Source organism: Nannobrachium achirus, assembly GCF_963921795.1.
Source record: "Nannobrachium achirus genome assembly, chromosome: 4".
Classification (NCBI taxonomy): Eukaryota; Metazoa; Chordata; class Actinopteri; order Myctophiformes; family Myctophidae; genus Nannobrachium; species Nannobrachium achirus.
Window position 1 is genome coordinate 21,145,098 of NC_137813.1, and position 20,547 is coordinate 21,165,644.

Sequence of the window (20,547 nt, forward strand, 5' to 3'; positions counted from 1 at the left end):
CTGCTATTTTTCACTGGTTAAAGCATTCAATAATTCTAGGCCTAAGTACTGTCCTCCTGTCCTCGTGGTCTCTCAGGTGGAGACCCAGGCTCCAGTGCAGACCTTTGCCAGCCCAACGTTCAGCTCCTTCCTGGACATGCTGCTGTGCTGCTCCGTGTTCCTGGCCCTCTCCCTGGCTTGTTTCTTCCGGCCGCTGCTGGCCCAGGAGAGCCTGCCCACCACCGCCCTGGTCCTCACCGCTGTCGCCGCCGTCCTGGAGATCCTGGCGCTGCTGCTGGCTATACGGTGAGAGAGAGGGTGGAGGTCAATGCAACAGTGTTGATTTTTGACAGCGGATTTTGATTCAGTTTTAGTCATATTATTAAGGCACCTGAAATGCTTTAGTTTTAGTCTAGTTTTAGTCGACTAAAGTCGGCGCTGTGCGACATGTTTTCAGCTTTAGATTGGCTACTTCCACTGTGTTTGCACGACATTGCTGCGAAGTATAAAATAGTGCTGTCATTTGATGTAGGAGATTAAATGGTACAGTAAATGGTGCATTGATATAGCGCTTTTATCCAAAGCTCTTTACATAGATTGTGCATTACATTCACCCATTCACGCACACATTCATACACCGGTGGCAGAGGAAACCATGCAAGGCACCAACCTACTCACCGGGAGCAACTAGGGGTTCAGAGTCATAGCCCCATTTAAATTTCAGCGAAAAAAGGTAGTCATATTTTTGTCGACAAAATCAACACTGTGTTCAATCTCACATGGATTGAGACATCCTCTGCTTAAACTGTGCCTCCTGTGTTCCCAGCATGGCTTTCTACCTTGACGGTGTGCTGAGCTGTACTCTGGTGCTGATGCGGGCCATCTCAGGCTGGGTGCCACGTCACCTCATAGGAGCTGTTCTGGTGTCCTTACCGGCCGTGGCTGTGTTCTCCCATGTCGCCTGTGACATGCAACTCTCCCTCCAGGTGATAAGGACTGTCAGCAATGATATGGAGCATATTGACGCTGTCAGGTGGTCCTTCCACCTGACACCTCCAGACAGTGTAGAGTAGACAGCAGGGTTCCCACGGTCATGAAATTCCTGGAAATATTTTGAAATTAGAAAAATATTTTTCCAGTACTGGGAGAGTTTTGGAATTGATCAAGGGTCCTGGAAGGTCCTGGAAAAAATAGCTATGCATTGTCTTTGGTTATTGATTTTGTTAATACCTCAAATTGACAAATTAAACATTGGCCAAATTGTCAAATATTAGAGGCAGAAATTGTGAAAATAGCAGATCTACATGCTCACAACACCTCGCAACACGAGGCGTTGTGAGCATGTAGATCAGCTATTTTCACAATAAAACCGTGTTATACAAAATTCCTCAACTCTTAGTGCTCGTCAGGGTGCCGGGGTGCCCAGTTCAAATATGATTTCGGGGGTCACGGCCTGAAAAGGTTGAGAACCACTGGCATACACTACCTGTCTTTGGGCACTGTGCATAGGAGTAAGTGACTTGTTATTGAGCTGAATTATTGTTATATAGTCCTGGAAATTGGGTTAAATATTCTGGAAATGTTTTGGAAAAGGTTTGGAAATGAATTGGTAAAAAATGCGTGGGAACCCTGAGACAGGCTCTCAACATGTTTCATCATGTTGTGAACTTTTACAGTCATACGATAAAGTATATAATTAATCAATATTACACAAGAGGGTGTGCATTATCGTGGTTATTGGCACGCCAGCCTTGCTGCAGGAACGGTCAACATGAACATGTACTTTTACTCATGTGCAATTTTGAACGCAGGGATTTTATTTGCATTGCTGCTTTTACTTACAACATCCAAGTACTTCTTCCACCACTGCATGTCCAGTGTCAATAGCTGAATGGGACCCCTAGGGGGTGCTCAGAGATACTAAGAATCTTGGTGTGATAGGAACTGTATTCTTTTATTTCCACATTAACCACTTGAACCATCGCATTCCTATTCTGGGGAGAACATTAGCCGAAAATAGCAAAGCTTGCAGATCGGCTATGTATTTTCGCCGAAGAGGTTTGGTGTGCAGGGAAAAGAAAGCAAACCAAGTGCCGAAGGTCACATTTAACATGAATCCAATATGTAGTGTGGGTCGTCCCTGCTTCATGTCAAAGCAGTGGTTGTCAAAGTGTATTTCAGGGACTCTCTAGGTTCCTTTATGGGGGTCTAAATTGATCCTTACAAGTCTGTAACTTTGACAGCGTACAAATGGAACCAAATGGACTCGTTGGGGTCCATTTTGTTCCATTTATAAGCTGTCAAAGTTTGAGAACCACTGAGCTAAAGGGTCTTTGGCCTGAAAAACTTTGAAGGCCCTATGGTCTATATGGGTTTATGATGGGTTTATGATGTTTGACCTCTGTCCTGCACCTGTCTAGTCCACCATGTTCCTGTGCTGTGCTGTCATCATAGCCATCATCCAATACTGCAACTTCTGCCAGCTCACCTACTGGATGCGCTCTGGCCTGGCCACCTTGGTGGGACTGGTGCTCCTGGTGCTGCTCTTCAGCACCCCCTGCAGGTAACATCTCTACCAACAGTAATCACCCTGAGTTCCCTGCCCCATACAGCAGTGGTTCTCAAACGTTTTCATGTCAAGGACCCCCAAATTGTCACTTAATATCCCGCGGACCACCATTTGAAAAGAAATGCCAGAGACCCCCATAAGACAGCAGTACTAGCGGTGATTCTTTCAACTATTTTAATTTCAAGGACCCCTAGTTTGACATGCATTTTAGGCTACAGACCCCCATTTAATGGCATTTCTATCTCTGGGACCCCAATTTAAATTGTAAAATCAATGTTAATTTAACTCTGAGAGTGTACAAATGTACACACACAGTTACAGACCCATAAGGGTCCATTTGGTTACTAACTATCATTTAGCTGGGGACCCCCTGGAACTCCCTCAAGGATCCCTGGGGTTCCCCGGACCCCACTTTGAGAACGATGCTGTGTACAGTATAGACCTTTTTCCTGGCACTGTGGAGCTGTGGTGTCGGTGCACAGCCGGACACAAACATATAGGTACCGCTTGACACTGCAGTTATGGTTGCTGCTCCGAGAAATCGGTCTATATATACTGAAGGTTAAATTAGTACTATATGCATGATTAATTTGTTATAGCGGATTCACTGCCTCTGCAGTTTTGTTACATTCACAGATAATTTAGAACTGTTTTTTTTTTTTTTTTTTTTTTTTTTCTTTCAGTGTTGGCAACAATGTGTTTTTCTGGTGAGTATAATGTCTTGTGTTTATTTCGTTGCATTTTACACTCTGGGATTTAACCCATTAAAACCGGGAAAGCATCCGTGTCGTTTTAGATGTTACTTGTTGGCTATTCAAAAAAATAGCAGATGGAATGTTGTAAATGTGGTCGTAACCTACATGAATTCTCAGCAGCAAACACATTCTCACAACCCTCTGTATATAGCCTTATGTTTAGGGGAACTAATACACTTTCCCCATCCTCTTACTTGTGTCTTCAGTTCGAGAGACTTTCCTTACTCTTTGTTCTCTCCTTGCCCTTTCTGTTTTCTTGCATTGTTTTTTCTCCCTCTGCCCTCCAGGCCAGGTGACCATGCCAACAGCAGCAACGGTTCCATCAGTGTGATTGACAGCCCAGCAGACGTGGTGCCCAGTCCCCTGTTGGCCCTGCTGGCCCCAGAGGCCTGCGTGGCCTTCTTCCTGCTCCTCCTGCTGGTGTGGTTCCTCAACCGTGAGTTTGAGGTCAGCTACCGCCTCCATTACCATGGCAACGTGGAGGCCGACCAGCACCGCATCAAAATCCAGAACATGAGGGACCAGGCCGACTGGCTGCTGCGCAACATCATCCCCATCCACGTGGCGGAGCAACTCAAAGTCACTCAGAGCTACTCCAAAAACCACGACAACGTGGGCGTCATCTTCGCTAGCATTGTCAACTTCAGCGAGTTCTACGAGGAGAGCTATGAGGGCGGCAAGGAGTGCTATCGTGTCCTCAACGAGCTCATCGGAGACTTTGACGAGCAGTTGCGCAAGCCGGCCTTCTCTAATATTGAAAAGATAAAGACCATCGGGGCCACTTACATGGCAGCAGCTGGACTCAATGCACAGCAGTGTGCAGACGCGGTGCACCCCCACGCCCATCTCCGGGCACTGTTTGATTTTGCTCTGGAAATGATGCACGTGGTCGACGACTTCAACAAAAACATGCTTGGCTTCGGCTTCAAGCTTCGCATCGGGTTCAACCACGGGCCTATAACAGCAGGCGTGATCGGCACAACTAAGCTCCTGTATGACATCTGGGGCGACACGGTCAACATCGCCAGCCGGATGGACACCACAGGTGTGGAGTGTCGCGTCCAGGTCAGCGAGGAGAGCTACTGTGTGCTTAGCAGCATGGAATACGAATTTGACTACCGTGGCACGGTCAATGTGAAGGGCAAAGGTCAGATGAAGACCTTCCTGTATCCCAAAAGCAGCGATAGTGGTCCCGTGCCTCAGTACCAGCTCTCTGTGTCACCCGAGATCCGGGCGCAGGTGGACGGAAGCATCGGGCGCTCGCCCACAGATGAAATTGCCAGCATGGTGACTGCAGCTAACATGACTGCCGGCACTACCAATACTGCTGTACACAGCTCTGGCACTGGTTCCTCTACCGGCCTGGGACTAGGCATTGGCCTGCTGGCACATGAAAGAGAGGCGGCGGGGTCCGGCGACAAATTAAACGGACATGAAAGACGTCTCTCTACACAGAATTGTCATGCCAGGCGCTCCTCGTCTAACGCCGGTCTGGCAGCTCTTCCCGTTACCAATCTCAGAGGGCCGACTCCCTCTACAGATATCAAACAGCCTATAATTTCTCCTTCCCCCCAGCCACCCCGAAACTCCACAGCAGAGTCACAGAAAGATGTTGAAAGTGGCAATAAGGAGGATAATTATGATGGTGACAATGGGGAGCTAACCAAACTTTAAGAGCTTTCCACTCTGGCGCTTTTTAATCAGTACCTTCTGCCCTTTAAGCTTAGTCTCTCGTTCCTGCCTGTTGGCATCTACATAAATAGGTTGGTGTGCAATTGGTTCTTCCACAGACTACAGGGAAAGACCCACACTGCTCTTCTCAGCATCAGTCAGCCAGTAGGTCATCTTTGGCGGTAAGGCGATGGTTTTATTGGGTGATGTTATCAGTGCAGGATGCTGGTTGGACCAAAGGAAGCGTGCAAGTCAGGAACAACCGTAGGAGGTGGGAGCATGCGATGGCAACCTCTGAAAATGTTCTTGTTTGCTACGGATTCCATCGCCACCCATTAACCTACTTGATTATCAGTGACACCTTTAATCTTGATTCTTTGAGTTTTGTTTGGCATTTTGTACATCGTATGTCTTTTAAGTGCCTTTAGTATACTATAGAATAATATGTACCGTAGACCAAGTAAAGAGGCATAAAGGGAAAATCTGTGCAAACATTTTATTTAAAAAACGAAAAAACAATGCTTTGGTTAAACGTTTTGGTCTGTCATATTTTACAGTGTTAACTATTAGTGCAGCTTTATTACGGTAATTACTCAACAGGTTGACCTTATTAAAGGTTGGACTGGGGAGATCACAATGAAGAAAAGGGAAATAAGTTAGTTGTACCATTTGTGTTTGTACAATCTGCACAGAAACCCGGCATGAAATGCTGCAGACAATGTTTTCTTTTTTCTTTATGAAAAAACCTTTCATGAAAGCCAGAAAACAGGCAAATCAATTCTGTCTGAAGATCAAGGAGGCCTGTGTGTTGTGGACGTGTGCATGTGTGTGTGCATGTATGCGTTTGTATGCGCGTGCTCGCGCGTGTGTGTGGTATTAAGTATAACTGCTGTTCATTTGACAAAATAATGTAGGACAAGGAAGCATTCTGGGTTGTCATTGAGAAGGATATTAAATCCTTCTTGATGATTTAGCAACTTTATCTCTGGCTTTGGTTTGGACACTTGTTTGTATTACCACTGTCCAGATGTATCACTGCCTAAGCTAGACCTAGCTAGCATGCTCTTTCAGCAACAGCATTAAATGTGAGACTAACTGTTAGCATCAGATGCTAGTACAATGTTTTTGCCATATTCCTGATGACGCTCTTGGCTCTTGTGGGAACTCTTAAGTGTAAGCTATTTATTTTACTGAGGAATATTCCAGTAGCTCTCTATCATTTGGCACCGCTACCGTATGTGTAGAGCATCTTTAACTGTGACAGTAGATGAATTAGGGCAAGCAGCTATCTAGATGATTACACTAAATGCTATACAGATAGAAGCTCTAGGTAGGCTATACTGTATTTTTATGAGAACACAAAGCATAACGGTCAATCTAATGACCCCATCGATAATAATATTAATTCAAAAAGAGTTAATGAATGCAAGCCAAATGCAACAGATTATTGGTATTTGCAGTGGCATGAAACTTAGAATAGCACTGTGATGGAAATGCAATGCACCAAAGGTGTTTGTGTCTCTCCATAGGCCTACTACAGAACATTTTTGCAGCTTTAATTCAACTTGGTAGATTTCATTTTAAAGCAACTGTACAATCCATTCGTTTTATTTATGTTGTCTCCCTCTCCCGATGAAGAGAGATAAATGCTGTGATGTCCGGACTACAATAAAGATGGTGGTGCAACTAGGGCCCTAGTTTTGTTTTGCCAATTTCAACCCATCAGGAGAGAATCAAAACTTTTTCATCAGATCCAATTTTCTCTGCTTACTTCTTTGTGTCATATATTTGTTTATCCTGTATGAATGTCTCTCCTGATTGGACAAAATTGGTATCCCGATCTGAAAATGCATGCATTTTCTGTTTATTAACGAGCTGGAGACATGGGGAAATTACTAAACCAACATTATAGCAATGTTTGCTATCAGAATACAAAGATATTTATTATGACTAATCTTAACAAAGGAATATCACTTACTGCACCTTTAACATACTCTACCACATAGATTGATTAAAATAATGTTTTATTTGTTAAAATAAGACCCGGATTGTAGCTTTAATTATTTACTGAATCAAATTACTTAAAACTATACAAGGGATCTCATGCCAGTTGTGTCTAGAGAACTCCCTCTCTCTCTCTTGCGCGCTCTCTCTCTCTCTCACACACACACGCACGCACGCACGCACGCACGCGCACACACACACACACACACACACACACACACACACACACACACACACACACACACACACACACACACACACACACACACACACACCTCTCTCTCTCTCTCTCTCTCTCTCTCTCTCTCTCTCTCTCTCTCAGCGAAGGGTTGTGTGCTCAGAAGCTAGAGAAAAAGTGTTGCCATGAATTACACATCTCTTAGTTAACGAGGGACGAGACTGAAATGTGATGCTAGCATCATGTAATCAATTTGCCTCCAAGTGGTGTAAAAAGTACTCAAATGTTTTACTTAAGTAAAAGTATCAATACTGCAATGGAGAAATACTCTGTTAAGTAAAAGTTCGGAATTCATAATGTACTTGAGTAAAAGTACAAACGTATTGGCATCAAAATGTACTTAAAGAGTACCAAAAGTAAAAGTACAAAATGTTTGAAAATAGCAGATCTACAAGCTCACAATGCGGTGCATCGCGACGCGTTGTGAGCTTGTAGATCGGCTATTTTCAAATAGCCTCCGTATAAGTAGGGCTGAAGTGGATTAATGTATAATTTATAATATAATCATTTATATCTGCAAAGTAACTAGTAACTAAAGTTTTCAAATAAATGTAGTGGAGTAAAAGTACAATATTTGGATCCAAGATGTAGTGGAGTAGAAGTAAAAGTATTGGAAATTGGAAATACTCAAGTAAAGTACAAATATCTCATATTTGTACTTAAGTATAGTACTTAAGTACATCTACTTACAGTAGTTACTTTACACCACTGTTGCCTCTACTGCAGCACTTAACTTTTGTCTTAGTTATTAGTTTGGTGATTTGATTAGTTTTGTGCTTGGTTCCTCAAAGCGAGGTCCCAGGACCTGTAGGGGTCCTTGAGAGGGTTCCTGGGGGGTCCCAAGCTAAATTATAGCATCAGTTTAACCACTTTGACCCTATCTTGAAGAAAATGTAAAGGGAATAAAAACAAAAGAATAATTGAGAACCACTGGCTTATAGGAACAATACTGTAGGTAGTGCCTTTTAGCTTCCATTTTCCCCACATTTCATTATCTGCTCTCAGTTTTGTTTGTTTCTTTGTAGTTTTCATGTGAGATTCTACTATACGCATTTAGAATAATGTTTACTTTCTTCTGAATTATGATCAACTCAATGCATCCAGACAGCGCTTCTATACATTTGAGCTGTGCCTTTCCTCAATAGACCAGGGGATAATACTGATATTTTCACAAATTGGTACCACCCAAGGTGACCGTACGTTTTTTACATTTTTGTCTTCCTACATGTCTCTAGTTTATATTTTGGTATGATAACCCTTTCTGAGAAGTAGCTTAATTGATGTTATCACCTGCTAGAGTCTGTGTCCCATTAACTTTACATTACAGGGAAAAAAGGTAAAAAATAATCAGCTTTAAGTAGCATATGAGGGGTCAAACTAGGGGTTTTTCATGATTCTGAATCCATTGCAAGCATCTGTTTTGCACAAAAAAAAACATTCCTTGGGCAAAAACAGCCCCCTCAAATGTGTGAAAAGTGATGACTCATCACTTTTCATTCCTTTTTCAAACCACTAACCCGTCGTTTTTAGCGCAAGGAATGTTTTTCGTGCAAAACAGATGCTTGCAATGGATTCAGAATCATGAAAAACCCCTAGTTTGACCCCTCATATGCTACTTAAAGCAGATTATTTTTTCCCTTTTTTTTCCCTGTAATGTAAAGTTAATGGGACACCGACTCTAGCGGGTGATAACATCAATTAAGCTACTTCTCAGAAAGGGATATCATACCAAAATATAAACTAGAGACATGTACGAAGAAGAAAATCCAAAAGTTTAACGGTCACCTTGGGTGTTACCAAAATTTGTATTATCCCCTGTCCTCAATACATGCCATTCAAAGCCATCATTCCAAACTTTTTATTGATTATTTGGCATTGTAGGAGTCAAAGGGAATATGCTGACAAATATATGAATATGCTGTTGAACTTGTATTTGGCTTTGCATTTTATATCTGTGATAATGCTTAGGTATGGTTTTTTAAGGGCAATAATTAATGTAATAATTTTATAAACCATGAGTTTAAAAGGGAAATATACTTTGCGCTTATGAGCACACAACCCAAAAGTCCCAAGTTCTTCAATAAAAGGAATGCGTATAATAATCAGTTGATAAATTGTTTTTATTATCAAGGGAAAAGTGCTTAGTAGAGGTCATGATTGAGTGCCAGGAAAAGTGTATAACCTTTTTTAATCTCATGGACTTTAATAATGTCTTTCAAATAATATCTTTTTTATTGACTTCAAGAATCCAATGTATTATATTGTTTCTTTTTGTCTTGGGAAAGTCAAGGACGACAGGGTAGATACGTTTTCCCAAACAGTGGGTAAAAATCCCATTTCTTTTACAATTTCAACGTTTTTTCTTTTTTAATAGATATTTTATTATTATTACTATTATTATTACCCGTATTATTGTTGTTAAAACAAACAAACACATCAAAATAAGAATAATTAAGTAGTAAAAATAGCCGATCTACAAGCTTGCAATGTCGCTGGAACTTGCAAAGCGATGCGTTTTGTGCTTGTAGATCCACTATTTTCACTAGTTTAGGCCCCGGGCAAACGTCTAATCTCTCTTTTGGGTCTCGACCTGAAAGGTTTGGGAACCACTGGATAAAAGACCACATCTTGCCACTTGAGTATCACACTGCCTTCAGTTCAGTGCAAACGGGAAAGTATGTGGGCATGATTTTAAGATGTAGGTGATTTTATGAACTACGACAATGGCACATTAGAAATATTTTGATGCCAAAGAATGTCATCGCAGTCATTCAGACTTTTTTTTTGTGTGGATATTTTTGCCTTATCCTGGGGATTTGTTGGTTTTGTTGTGCACATTGATGATGGGCCATTTTTATATTCACTATGATGAACATTTTGCACAAAGCAGTCACTTTTATGTACTGTACATACGTCATGCCTTTCTATTGTATAGTGTCTGAGCGTTTTCTGTTATTTATACATGCATGTGCTTGATTATTAGCTCCTTAATGGAGGAGGAGAGAGTTAGAACAGTGTTGGAATAATACTTGTGCCTGCATGTGTGTAAAGAGTGTTTGTGAAACTGTGACGGTGTTATGGAAGGAATTAAGCATAAATCAAAGCAGGGATGTGAACTGGATTTGGACATTTGAGTCCATTTTACCAAATCCCTTTGAGAAACAAAGGACTTATCAGGACAGATAATTCTTCAATCACACCAAGAGTCCCCCCCCGGTGTTTCGTTTAATTAAAGGTGCAATCCATAACTTATATGTCCTACCTGAGATTCAAATAGGGTTACCTCAGAGTTACTATAGGGGGTCCTCCAAATCATAGAAACCTTTTTCTCCTTTTTTATATTAAAGGGGAAGACTTGATGACATCACACCTTGTACTTTGCAATACAAACCCCAAAATCAATTCTCCAGTTCTAGGCAACACAGAAGGGGAGGAACTTTTTTTCTATTTCCACACAACTCCTCTAAGGTATACTAATGAATTTTTCAATATTGAAAATGGGTGGTCTTCCCTTTAACCACTTGAACCCTAGTGTCCTTATTCTGAGTGTCCTTATAACTTTTGCCAAAAATAGCCGATCTACAAGCTCACAACACCTCGCGCTGCGAGGCGTTGTGAGCTTGTAGATCGCTATTGTTTGCAAAGAGGTTTGGTGTAGAGTGGAAAAAGAGCAAACTAAGTACATAGTGAACGGTAAACTTTATTAAGCATTGACGGTTCAAGTGTTTAAATATCTGAAAACACAAATTGACATGAATCCAAAATATACTGATGATTGTGCTGTCAAACAATTAAACTATATGGAATCTATGAAAAGGTTGTTGGGGTCCCTCCCTGCTTCATCTCTCTCTCTCTCAACTAAGGGGTCCTTGGCCTGAAAACGTTGAAGACCCCTGAGCTATAGAGCTTTCGTGCAATACCAGTAGTGCCACAAGATATGCATTTCTCAGTAGAAGATAGGGCGACCAACAGTAACCTGTGTTAGTTGTAATTATTGTATTAACCTATACCCCACAGATTGGTCAAAATAAGGTTTTATTCACACACAAGAAGTTATGGTTTGCAGCTTTAACTGGCCTCATTAAAATGAGAACTTCTTCTAATATGTGTTTGTAGGCAGTATGTCAGTATAACCTACACCTACAATACTATAAGTTCTGATGAATTGTTCTCCATGGGATTTCCTTTTGTATATAGCACGCTGAGGCATGCAAATGAAGTTTAAAAATTGAATAAAGTGAGGTTTTTGGGGAAACTTTGTCCAGTCGAGTTTTGTAGCCGTTATAATCAAGTGAATGAAATTCTCCAATTATAAGTATACCGGTAGGTTTGGCCCATTTGTTGAAACATACTTATACAGCGCTAACTAACACAACATAGGGTTTATATATATATATATATATATATATATATATATATATATATATATATATATATATATATATATATATATATATACACATACGCACACGCACACATACATGCATACATACATCCATACCTTTTACAGTCTATGATACACACACACACACACACACACACACCCCTAGAGGCTACCTCACGTACGTGCACATGACGCATGGTGGGACATGGGTTTGCGTAAGGGCGTGATGGCAGAGCCCCTCCCCCTAAAGAAAAAACTTTTTTTTTTTTTTTTTTGTATCGGAGGAATCAACAGCCGCCATCTTGACGCGGCTCCGAATCGGGATTTCAGCGGAGCGTTTATATTTTTTAAAACCCATCCGAGCCGAGCCAGACCGGACTTGAACCCCCTTTTCGCACGGAGAAGCCCGGCGTTTGTTCTCCCGAAGAGAATCGTCGCAAACATGTGAGGATTAAGCGGGTTTTTGTCGTCTCCAGAGCCCCTCGTATGTGTGATTTCCCCTTCGGAGAGCGCCGCTTGTCGCCGTATATCTCCGCTCCGACCCCATGTATTCGCCGGCAGACAGCGTCCAGAGAATCGACTCGGTGCACAGAAAATATCTGTGGAATTATCTTCTTTTTATTAAAACCCAAAGGAGAATTTAAAAGGCTGTTGACTTTGGCTGCGAAAAAAAAAAATAATAATACAAAAAAATGATCCCTTATATACGCGAAACCGACCGCATACGGCGAGAGGGACGCGTCTGCGCTTCGCATAATATTATTTAATTATTTTAATTTATTTTTCTCGAGCCGAAATAATCATTTTTTGGACGCAAATTATTACGGATAACGATGTGGGTGTTGGGTGTTGGATTATCATGGGGTGACTGTCGAAGCGTGGTGGCGCTGTTGCCCTCTTTTTGAGACAGCGGTGGAGCCTGAAGCGTTTCAGCCTGAACCAGTTTACTGCCCCTTCACGATCACGAAGAGAAAAATCGCTAATAATCGATCAATAACTTGCCAGTATTTCACGGATCCCTTTGAAACTTCATCCCATCATCCACCATCATCATTCACCACCACCACCGCGGCCAGGATGGCTGATAACCTGCTGGACGCGGGGCCCCCCAGTGCCAAGAGAGCCAAGCTCAACTCACCTGCTCTCTCAGCATCTGATGGTCCAGGTGAGTGAGGAGAACGAACCATGCATGCATCCACCCACAAACGGTGGTTCTTGAAACTTTGAAATGTTGAAGGTCTCCCCCTTAACTTTGACAGTGTACAAATGGAACCAAATGGACCCGTCCGGGTCCATTTGGTTCCATTTGTACACTGTCAAAGTTACAAACTTGCAAGGGTCGATTTAGACCCCCATAAAGGACCCCTAGGAGAGTCCCTGAAATCCACTTTGAAATGTGAAGGTCTCCCCTTAACTTTGACAGTGTACAAATGGACCCGGGCGGGTCCATTTGGTTCCATTTGTACAACGTCAAAGTTACAAAGTTGCAAGGGTCGATATAGACCCCCACAAAGGAACCTAGAGACTAGAGATTCCCTGAAATCCACTGAACTGATATAAAAGACATGACGGGCATGTGTGTGCACACTGCACAGTGGTGTTGCTGGCCAGGTTGAATGATGGTGTGTGTGTGTGTGTGTGTGTGTGTGTGTGTGTGTGTGTGTGTGTGTGTGTGTGTGTGTGTGTGTGTGTGTGTGTGTGTGTGTGTGTGTGTGTGTGTGTGTGTGTGTGTGTGTGTGTGTGTGTGTGTGTTAAATGTTTGAGAGTCCAGATCATAATGGTGCAGTACAACACTGGTTCTCAAACTTCTTCATGTCAAGGAAGGACCCCCAAATTGACACTTTATTAGCCAGCAGACCTCCATTTGAAAAGATATGCCCAGGGACCCCATAAGATTTTTACAGCTCTAGCTGTAATTTTAATTTCAAGGATCCACTGGTTTGATATACATTAGGCTACGGACCCCCTATTTAATGGCATTTCTATCTGAGACCCCAATTTATGTTGTAAAATCAATGTTAATTTAACTCTGAAAGTGTACAAAATAATGGTCCATTTGTACACTGGTTCCAAACACTTACATACCCATAAGTGTCCATTTGATTCCTATCTATCCTGTAACTGGGGACCCCCTGGAACTCCCTCAAAGGACCCCTGGGGGTCCCCGGACCCCACTTTGAGAACCATTGGTGTAAAGAGATCATAATGGATCATCACAGCACTTCTGTTCTGTGCATGACATCAGTTCGCAGGACACCCAGTCCTCAAGCCCAGCTCCGCTACTGTCAGTATCGGATCCAACACTCATCTGGATTTGACTCAATTTGCTTGTCATTTTCAGCTCTGGGGAGGAAAAATGGCAAACTAACACTTAATGAAATATGACCCCGTCAGGGCCGTCATATAGGCCATACATTCCATGTTTCTGGCACATTTATCAACTGTTTTTACTTGACAAGCCATATGTTGTCTTGTCACAATCGCATACGTTTGAGAAGTTACTGTCTTCCTGGCTCATAGTCTGATGCAGAGATCTTGGAACTGATATATATATATATATATATATATATATATATATATTTTTTTTTTTTTTTTTCTTAGCAAAGTTACTGAAAAATTCAAGTTTCTGTGCCCACATGCAACTCTCTGAATATCACCCACTAGCCCCAGGCTGTACATCTCACCCACTCAAACCTGCAGAACAACTTTTCAACAAGCACAGCAGCAAAGAATCGTTTAAAACTACCCGTAGTTGTTGTTTTTTACCGCCTGTCATATTTTATGACCACAGAATTGAGGGGAAAATTTGTATGTCTGAATCTCACAAGGGATAGGATATTCAGGGTTCCCACGGTCATGAAATTCCTGGAAATATTTTGAAATTAGAAAAATATTTTTCCAGTACTGGAAAAGTTTTGGAATTGATCAAGGGTCCTGGAAGGTCCTGGAAAAAATAGCTATGCATTGTCTTTGGTTATTAATTTTGTTAATACCTCTGAAATGACAAATTAAACATTGGCCAAATTGTCAAATATTAGAGGCAGAAATTGTGAAAATAGTAGATCTACATGCTCACAACCGTTGTGAGCATGTAGGTCAGCTATCAATTAAATATTCTGGAAAAGTTTTGGAAATTAATTGGTAAAGATGTGTGGGAACCCTTGATATTATAGGAGCTTTGGGTCCAGAGCTAGGGCTTTCCCAGTCACCAGCTTCCATTGGTTGTGACCTCACTGGGAGGGTGAGGAGGAATCTCAATCTATATAGCTGGGGAAGCCCTCTGCCGTGCTGTCGGCATGGTGTGTGTGGCATGGTGTGTGTGTGTGTCACAGTGAAAGGAGTGTCCAGTGGGTGGCAGTGGCTCAGCCCCTGCTGCCAAAGTGCCGTGTCAACAACCGAGAATGACAGCACAGGGTCTTGGCCATCGTGCTGCCGGGTTCTACTCCCCAGTCTCTGTAAGATGAGCTTAGCTTGGTAGGCCTGTCACAATTATGACATAACGTCTAATCATGATTATTTGACATAATCACAATTATTTGACATGATAATCGTCATAATTTTTTCCATGTTGAAAAATGTTCATATGTTTCAGTTAAAAAAATAGTGGAAATTGCAGATCTACAAGCTCACAATGCGTCGCATCTGTGAGCTATAGATCGGCTATTTCCACTATCAATGTTCTTTTTAAAAGTATAAAGTTGTCAAATATGACCGTCATTTATTTGTATATTTAGGTTATGTGTTGTATCTGTCATGTGCAACTTCAAAGCCTAAAAGCCAAACAGAAATGTAATTGTCAACAACAAAAACACAATTAAATCGTTAATTGCAATTATTTGAGTGACAATTAATCGTCATGTAAAATGTCATAATCGTGATTCGTGACGGCCCTATAGCTACACTGTAGGTCAGACTCCGTAGGACCACGACCACCCTCAATGACACCCTGGCTGCTGTCAAGTTAACGCAGGTTTCCAATTAAATTCCTGCATCTCTGAATCACCTATTCTTTTATTTTACTTTTGAGCGTTGCTAACCAGTAACCACTCCTATACTGTACGTGGCTTTGCGTTTTGCGACGGGTCCCGCCACCGGATTTGTAGGAGTACGTGCGATGATGACCTATATCGCCCTCCCCACCCGGCTTCCCTCCACCCAAAACCTCTGTAGTGGTGGGCACTGCTGGGCAGCCTGGGCAGGGACTCAAACACTGCGCCACTCGAGTGTTTAATGGGTTATTACTAGCAGATCGACAAGATCACGATGCATTGTGAGGTCGTAGATGCTTTCATAGAGCAGACTGCAGAACACTTGACCACCACCTGTCCCTTGTACACACCATTGTCAGAGGCCAGCCTCTTCCAAGTTGGACCAGAGACAAGGGCGTGGCTACACTGAGTTGGACATTTGACACTTGGACACTTTAACTATTTTTGTGTCACACAGCTGCTTTAGAATAGTGCTTAATGTAATTAGCTTTGGTTCTACAGATTCCTCCGAAAAATGCGTCATTCATAAATGGTTTAATGGTGCATTTATAGAGCGCCTTCATCCAAAGCTCTTTACAATGTCCATTGATTGCACCAATTGCTGAAGAAACCATGTAAGGCACCAACCTGCTCTAGCCTGATTTCAGACTCAGCTGAAGCTTGAGTCTGACATTGTGCCCTGTTTGAGGGATTTCTGGAGGGGAGGAACTTTGAAGGCACGGATTGGTTATTTGTTAAACCCACCCCCATCCCCTGCGCTAATTGGAGGAGCGTCATTTCGGCTCCAGAAATCACTTATTATGAACACAATTCCAGACCAGAGAAACAGTCCACTCTGAGAGTGGGTGGGTCTATGGGCTGGAATCAGGCTAAACCTGCTCATCAGCAGCAGTTAAGGTTCAGTCAGTGTCTTGCTCAAGGACACTTCGACACCAACCCAGGGGAGCTAGTGGTTGTTGAACCAGAAACCTTCCGATTCCCAAGCGGCCGCTCTACGTCCTCCTGAGACTCTTAACGCCCATCATGACTGAGGTTGAAAATAAGACACCCCTGCCTTTTGAATGAGACCAATTTAGGGATTACACCACTCTGACCACTGTGACTGCTGCTTAGCTCTCATCTTACGAGGAGCACGCAAAGCCCCAGGTTCAGTCCCTCCAATTTAAAATCGCAGCGGTGGTCCCCCGGTCCGCCTGCCCTACAAAACAGCTGGGAGATGTTCTAGTGCCTTTGTACCCTCATCCTTGCGTCTCCTTGGCGGCTGCATGATCTCTCACATGCTGACAGCTGCCGGTCCCCGGGCCAATGTAGCTCTTCTCCTCAGCGGGTTGACAGGAGCCATCGACCGACACCAGGCTGCCCCCTCCACTGCTGCCAGACGTCCTCGCCGTCTTAGACGACGCATGCAAGCACGCACACGCTCAGTAGGACAAGGACGGAGCACAGTGTGTCTTAAGGTGCCTCCACACCGCAAATACTACAGGAGACTTGTTCAAACTGTTCACAGACTGCAAAGAACTGCAAAGAACTGCAAAAAACTAAGCACATTTAATTTTCCAGCCGACTGTATGCCGACTGTAATTACTGTACTGTTTTGCGCATGCGCACTGTGTTGCCATATCGGCTCGTTACAAGCGACTTTGATCCTGTTTTCCTATAATGTTGCTAGTTGTAGGTTACTTTTGTTTGGGCATGTTTCTGAATTGTAGTTGCTTATTTGGCCTTGCTTTCAACATTCTTTTAGAAAACAGCTAATGTAATAGAGCTCAATAGGTGAAACTGGACGCTCCTTTAGGCTTTGTTTTCATAGACCTGGTCGCTTGTTTAACTCACAGAATCTGGCAACCGAGGAGCAGAAGCGAAGATGCTTCCTGTCCGGTGATTTTTTCTCCTCACACCAAAACAACACACATCACTATTACTAGCGTTGCCTTGGAGTTGATTAGTATAGGAAATTGAGAGTTGAGATTGTGAATATGCTATTTAGTTAAAATATGCAACGGGAAAATGTATCTGGCTTATTTAGGCTTGGTTTTGCTGCAGCAGTAGCAAACTAATGGTCCATTACAACTCGCTACAATTCACCGACGTCCAGGGGCGACTCTACAAAACTGAGCAAGTCCAGTTTTCCAGTTCTCCGTCGATAACGCTCCCGACCCGCTGCCGAAAACCTACCGATGAGCTCCCGTTCGGCAACAGACGCTTTCCGCCGCGTTCCGCCGCCGAATCGTCGCCGAATCTGTGCGGTTAAAAGTGGCCTTTAGAGATCATCTCCCTTGTGAAGTCTTTGAAGCAGTTCTTGTACTTTAAAGGGATATTTCACTTTCAAAAAAAACTTTTGGTCATTATATCGTCTAATCAAGCTTTTATGAACATCCTGAACAGATTTTAATTTGCTTGATTCAATATTTAGATATTTGACGTAAATGTTATCAGGCTCTCCAGGCCCAGGGCCTCTCCCCATACACACCCATTGTAACATTTTCGATAACTTAATAACTTACTTTTCTTCATTTATTTTTAATCATTTTTATATTACATTTTTTTCCATTTTCCCAAATAATTATTACAAATAAATGAAAAAAGTTAACAAAAAACATGGCCTGCTCATGTACTAGGAGGGTATTATGAGTCACCAGAACAAATAATGGGTGTTTTTAATGAATCTATTATAGTTAAAATGGAGTTTGAAGTTACAATGGGTGCGCATGGGGAGCGGCCCTGGAGGAGGAGGGCCTGATAACATTTACATCAAATATCTAAATATTGAATCAAGCAAATTAAAAACTGTTCAGCGTGTTCATAAAAGCCTGATTATGACGATTAAATGACCAAAAGTTTTTTTGAAAGTGAAGTATCCCTTTAAGTACACTGAGAAGATTTAGAGTGTCATATTGCTGATGATAGGATAAACAATATCAAATTTAGTTTTTGGCCCCCCAAAAATATGAATGGATTAAGGATGGTAATTCTGCGTGCATAGGACATCAATGTACCTTCAGTCATTGTACGTGTATCAATTTAGATCTTGCATCAGAAGTTCAGTCTTTCTGAGACGGCAGCCAATTATGTTGTGTATGCAGACCTATTTGAACTACAGAGTTTTACTCCAGACCATGCGTCTTGATAAATTGTACAGGCAGCAGCAAACAGAAAGAATATCGCAATTTACAACTGTGAAGATCACAGATTGGCTCGGCTTGGATTAGGAAGTAGTCATGATACAGTAACAGTACGCCTCTGGTTTGACCTGTTAAGTCCCATTATGGCTAATTCCTATTGGGCCAACCATTATTGGTACTATGACAGCCAAAACACACCTTCCTCCACTGTGACCATTCCACTGCATACTGCGCTACTGCTTACAGCCACAGATTAGAATGCTGTCTGTCTTTGATGTTTATGTTAATGTGTGACAGGTTTTCTTTATGGTCCTTTAGTCTCCTGTCGGTGTGTTTTTGTGCCTCTGCCTAGAGGCCAGTGTCAGGCTTGTTTTCATTTGTCTGCCCGACTGGGTGTCTTGGTGCAAATGGGCACTGTTATGCAGCCCCGCTGCCCACCTACGGGGGCTTCCCTCTTCTGTCTGGACTCAAGTCAATGGGCACCAACCCCTGGGTGAGCATTATTCCAGCAACGTTAGCTTTAGCACCCAGTGTTAATTTTGTCGACTAAGACTAAGACTAAAAGACTAAAAGACTACAATATTTTGATATTTTGTCGATAAGACTAAACTAGACTAAAACAGTCTCAAAAGACTAAGACTATTATTTGTGTTATTCAAAAGACTAAGACTAAGACTAAATCTAAGTCTAAGACTAGTGGCTACAAAAATTAACACTGGTATGTAACTGCAATGAAATTAAAGCCAAATACATATTTTATGTATGGTTAGTTTTGACCAAGTAACAGGCAGTAGAAGACAATGACTTGTTCATAATTATGTGGATATATTAGGCTAAAAAACCTATCCTAAAAGACAAAGACTAAAAGTCTAAGACTAATCCCAAAAGACTAAGACTAAGACTAAAATGTTTTGATATTTAGTCGACTAAGACTAGACTAGACAAAAACAATTTCAGAAGACTAAGACAGGACTAAGACTAAATGGTGTGTTATTCAAAAGACTAAGACTAAGACTAAATCAAAATTTGCTGAAAAGATTAACACTGTTAGCACCATATATCTATACTATAATTTTGCGAATGTCTGAGTGTCTGAGTGTCTGTCACAGCGTTTCTCCTCAGTGGCTGGAGCAATTGATCTGGAATCGCATCACCATAAGCATATGAACACACCTGACATAACTGTGAAGCCCGTTTGTCACTTTCACAAATCGTATGCTGTATATTAGCATTTTTATGGTGTATCTACTATCTATTCTGCATCTAGCATGAGGCACATCTATTCTGCATCTAGCTTGAGGCAAAATGTTTAACCAGCTCTGTGTGTGTGTGTGTGTGTGTGTGTGTGTGCAGGCAGGCGGGTGTGTGTGCAGGCGGGTGGGCGGGCGGGCTGGGAGGGGGGGGGGAAACAGTATCTCTGTAGCCATTAAACGAAACGGGTTTCTTACATTGATGCTCCTACATCATGCAAGCACCAGTTAAAGTTACTTTCCATCCCTCATATACTGTGTGCACAGTAGGGTGCATCAAATTTCAATGCAAAAAACTTAACGTCAAAATTTCATTTCATTCCATCTAGAACTTTGTTCCACTGTCTATACAAATGATTTTAGCAAAGTTTGGGGAAAATTCATTCATAGTTAGAGGTGCAACGCAGCATGTCAAATTTAGGGAAAAGTGACATTTCGGCTACTTTTAGAGCTTTCATTTCTTGATAACATGACATGGCAATTTCTCCAAAATACAACAAATAGTTTGTGAGAAGGTGTTTCTGACAAGAGAAAAGGTGTTAAATCAAGAAGAAACATTTACATTTTCATTGAAAGTCACTGAAAA

The 20,547-nt window shown here is 42.1% G+C and overlaps 2 protein-coding genes across 3 annotated transcripts in view; both read left to right on the forward strand.

Moving 5' to 3' along the window:
• The window catches only part of LOC308282750 (adenylate cyclase 9), a gene marked incomplete at both ends in the record, with an annotated part of 84,243 nt that extends 79,266 nt beyond the window's left edge, over positions 1 to 4,977 (forward strand). The window contains 4 exons of the mRNA XM_080723138.1: positions 77 to 285; positions 806 to 965; positions 2,400 to 2,542; positions 3,591 to 4,977. Of these exons, the coding sequence (XP_080579264.1) occupies positions 77 to 285; positions 806 to 965; positions 2,400 to 2,542; positions 3,591 to 4,977 (1,899 nt within the window). The remainder of the gene's footprint in view (positions 1 to 76; positions 286 to 805; positions 966 to 2,399; positions 2,543 to 3,590) is intronic.
• A 6,936-nt stretch (positions 4,978 to 11,913) lies between these two features.
• crebbpb (CREB binding lysine acetyltransferase b) overlaps positions 11,914 to 20,547 on the forward strand; it is an 81,569-nt gene continuing 72,935 nt past the window's right edge. For both annotated transcript variants that reach the window (XM_080724801.1, XM_080724802.1), the window contains exon 1: positions 11,914 to 12,765. In XM_080724801.1, the coding sequence (XP_080580927.1) occupies positions 12,678 to 12,765 (88 nt within the window). In that variant the 5' untranslated portion in view covers positions 11,914 to 12,677. The remainder of the gene's footprint in view (positions 12,766 to 20,547) is intronic.